The sequence below is a fragment of the Sphaeroforma arctica genome, assembly GCF_001186125.1.
Source record: "Sphaeroforma arctica JP610 unplaced genomic scaffold supercont1.3680, whole genome shotgun sequence".
NCBI classification, from domain to species: Eukaryota; class Ichthyosporea; order Ichthyophonida; genus Sphaeroforma; species Sphaeroforma arctica.
In genome coordinates, this window is record NW_014036878.1 from 1,377 (window position 1) to 3,160 (window position 1,784).

Sequence of the window (1,784 nt, forward strand, 5' to 3'; positions counted from 1 at the left end):
GTAATGGTTAATTTACTTATTATGTAATAAAGGCTTGGTATGATACCCAAGTATTAATGATTTAATTTACTTATTATGTACCAAAGACTTGGTATGATACCCAAGTAGTAATGATTTAATTTACTAATTATGTACTAACGGCTTGATATGATACCCCAAGTATTAATGAATTAATTTGCTAATCATGTACCAATGACTGGGTATGACACCCATGTATTAATGATTTAATTAACTAATCATGTACTAAAGACTTGGTATGACACCCAAGTAGTAATGATTTAATTTACTAATTATATGGTACCTAATTATTAATGATTTAATATACTAATTATATACTAACAACCTAGAATTGTACTTAATTATTAATGATTCAATTTGCTAACTATATACTCAAACCTCGGTATGGTACCTAATTGTTAAATATTGTGATATGAGCTAGAGCCAATTCATTTCCTCAGCACCATTTGCACGAATATGCGGTTCATAGTCTTCTGCTCCTTTCTGTTGACCACCTCTCGCTTGGCGTATTCAGCGTGTACTACAGTCAGGCCACACCGCCTGAAGAGGGCTTCTGCTTCATCTGCAGGGTAAGGTGAAAGGCAACGGTTCAACAACTGAATACTAACACTATTAATGTCCCAATAGGGTCGCAGTTAACTACACGAATACGCATTCATATTTGTCATTGGGGACAATTGCAAAAAAAAATGAGAATATGGTCATAACGCACAAATTGCTAAGCTGATAAGTGCATCACGTATGGATCAGAAATACATATGAGCATTTAAAAATAAACATAAGTTTCTGCACAATATTGTGCACTTACTGAGGTCAAAGTAGAAAGCTCGGGTGCCATCGTTGCGTACATAGAAGCGGTCGGCTAACTTCGCTCCTGAGAGAATAGGTATCAAGATTGGAAAGAAATATTAAATGACCTACTGCTTGGTATATATATATATATATATATATATATATATATATATATATATATATATATATATATATATATATATGAACAGTAGTCTCGTATAGGTGCAGTAACATGTGAAGACTGAGTGTTTGTGCCTAGAGAGCTCAGTGTCATGTAATCTATAGCATGCTCAAGTGAGAGCTCATTAAGAAATTATGATCGAAGAACTTTTCTTTTCGCGATAAATTGATGAGCAATCTATGAGGAATGTACTCTATAAATTTTCATAAATTTTTGAATTAAGTTGACTCGCAAACCCGATTCTTCGAACGGCAAAACTACAACCGGCATTGTGGCCACAAATACAGACAGACCTACCACTTTTGAATCTCAACATGGCTTCGTCATACATGCCATAGTCGCGGAAGATGACGATCGCCCCGGGTTTTAGCACCTACGAGCAAAACCGCAGGTGTAACGTTAATCATACAACGTATATAGATAGGGTCGCCGACACCCATTTCTCGCAAGCGGTAATATCTCGAAATTGTGCTCGATAATAAAGGAAAAGTGAATGTGGTTGAACGGCAGCAAAATCAACAGCTTTATAATAATGATGCTATCGAGTTAATCGTCATCATTTACATCACTTACCGCTGCTACATTCAGAACTGCCCTGTGCATTTTATTGGGGTGCATAGCAGACAGTACAAACATCAATGAAGCCATGTCTAGGCTCTCGGCGGGTATATTGTCTGTCAACGATGTCTCCGTTGCATCGCATGTGAACACTGTCATGGACTTCGCGTCGAATGCTTCGTGCTCCTGGGCGATGTCAGCGAATACAGTGTGGAATAAGTATTTATACTTATAC

At 36.9% G+C, this 1,784-nt stretch overlaps 1 protein-coding gene across 1 annotated transcript; it reads right to left on the reverse strand.

Annotated features, from left to right (window-relative positions):
• Nucleotides 1–295: 295 nt before the first annotated feature.
• SARC_13748 (hypothetical protein) lies at nt 296–1,735 on the reverse strand (the record flags this gene model as incomplete). The annotated part of the gene is made up of 4 exons (XM_014292120.1): nt 296–580; nt 827–892; nt 1,289–1,364; nt 1,565–1,735. Coding segments are annotated over 4 exons (447 nt in total), but the record flags the coding sequence as incomplete, so codon positions are not given.
• Between the last annotated feature and the right edge of the window lie 49 nt (nt 1,736–1,784).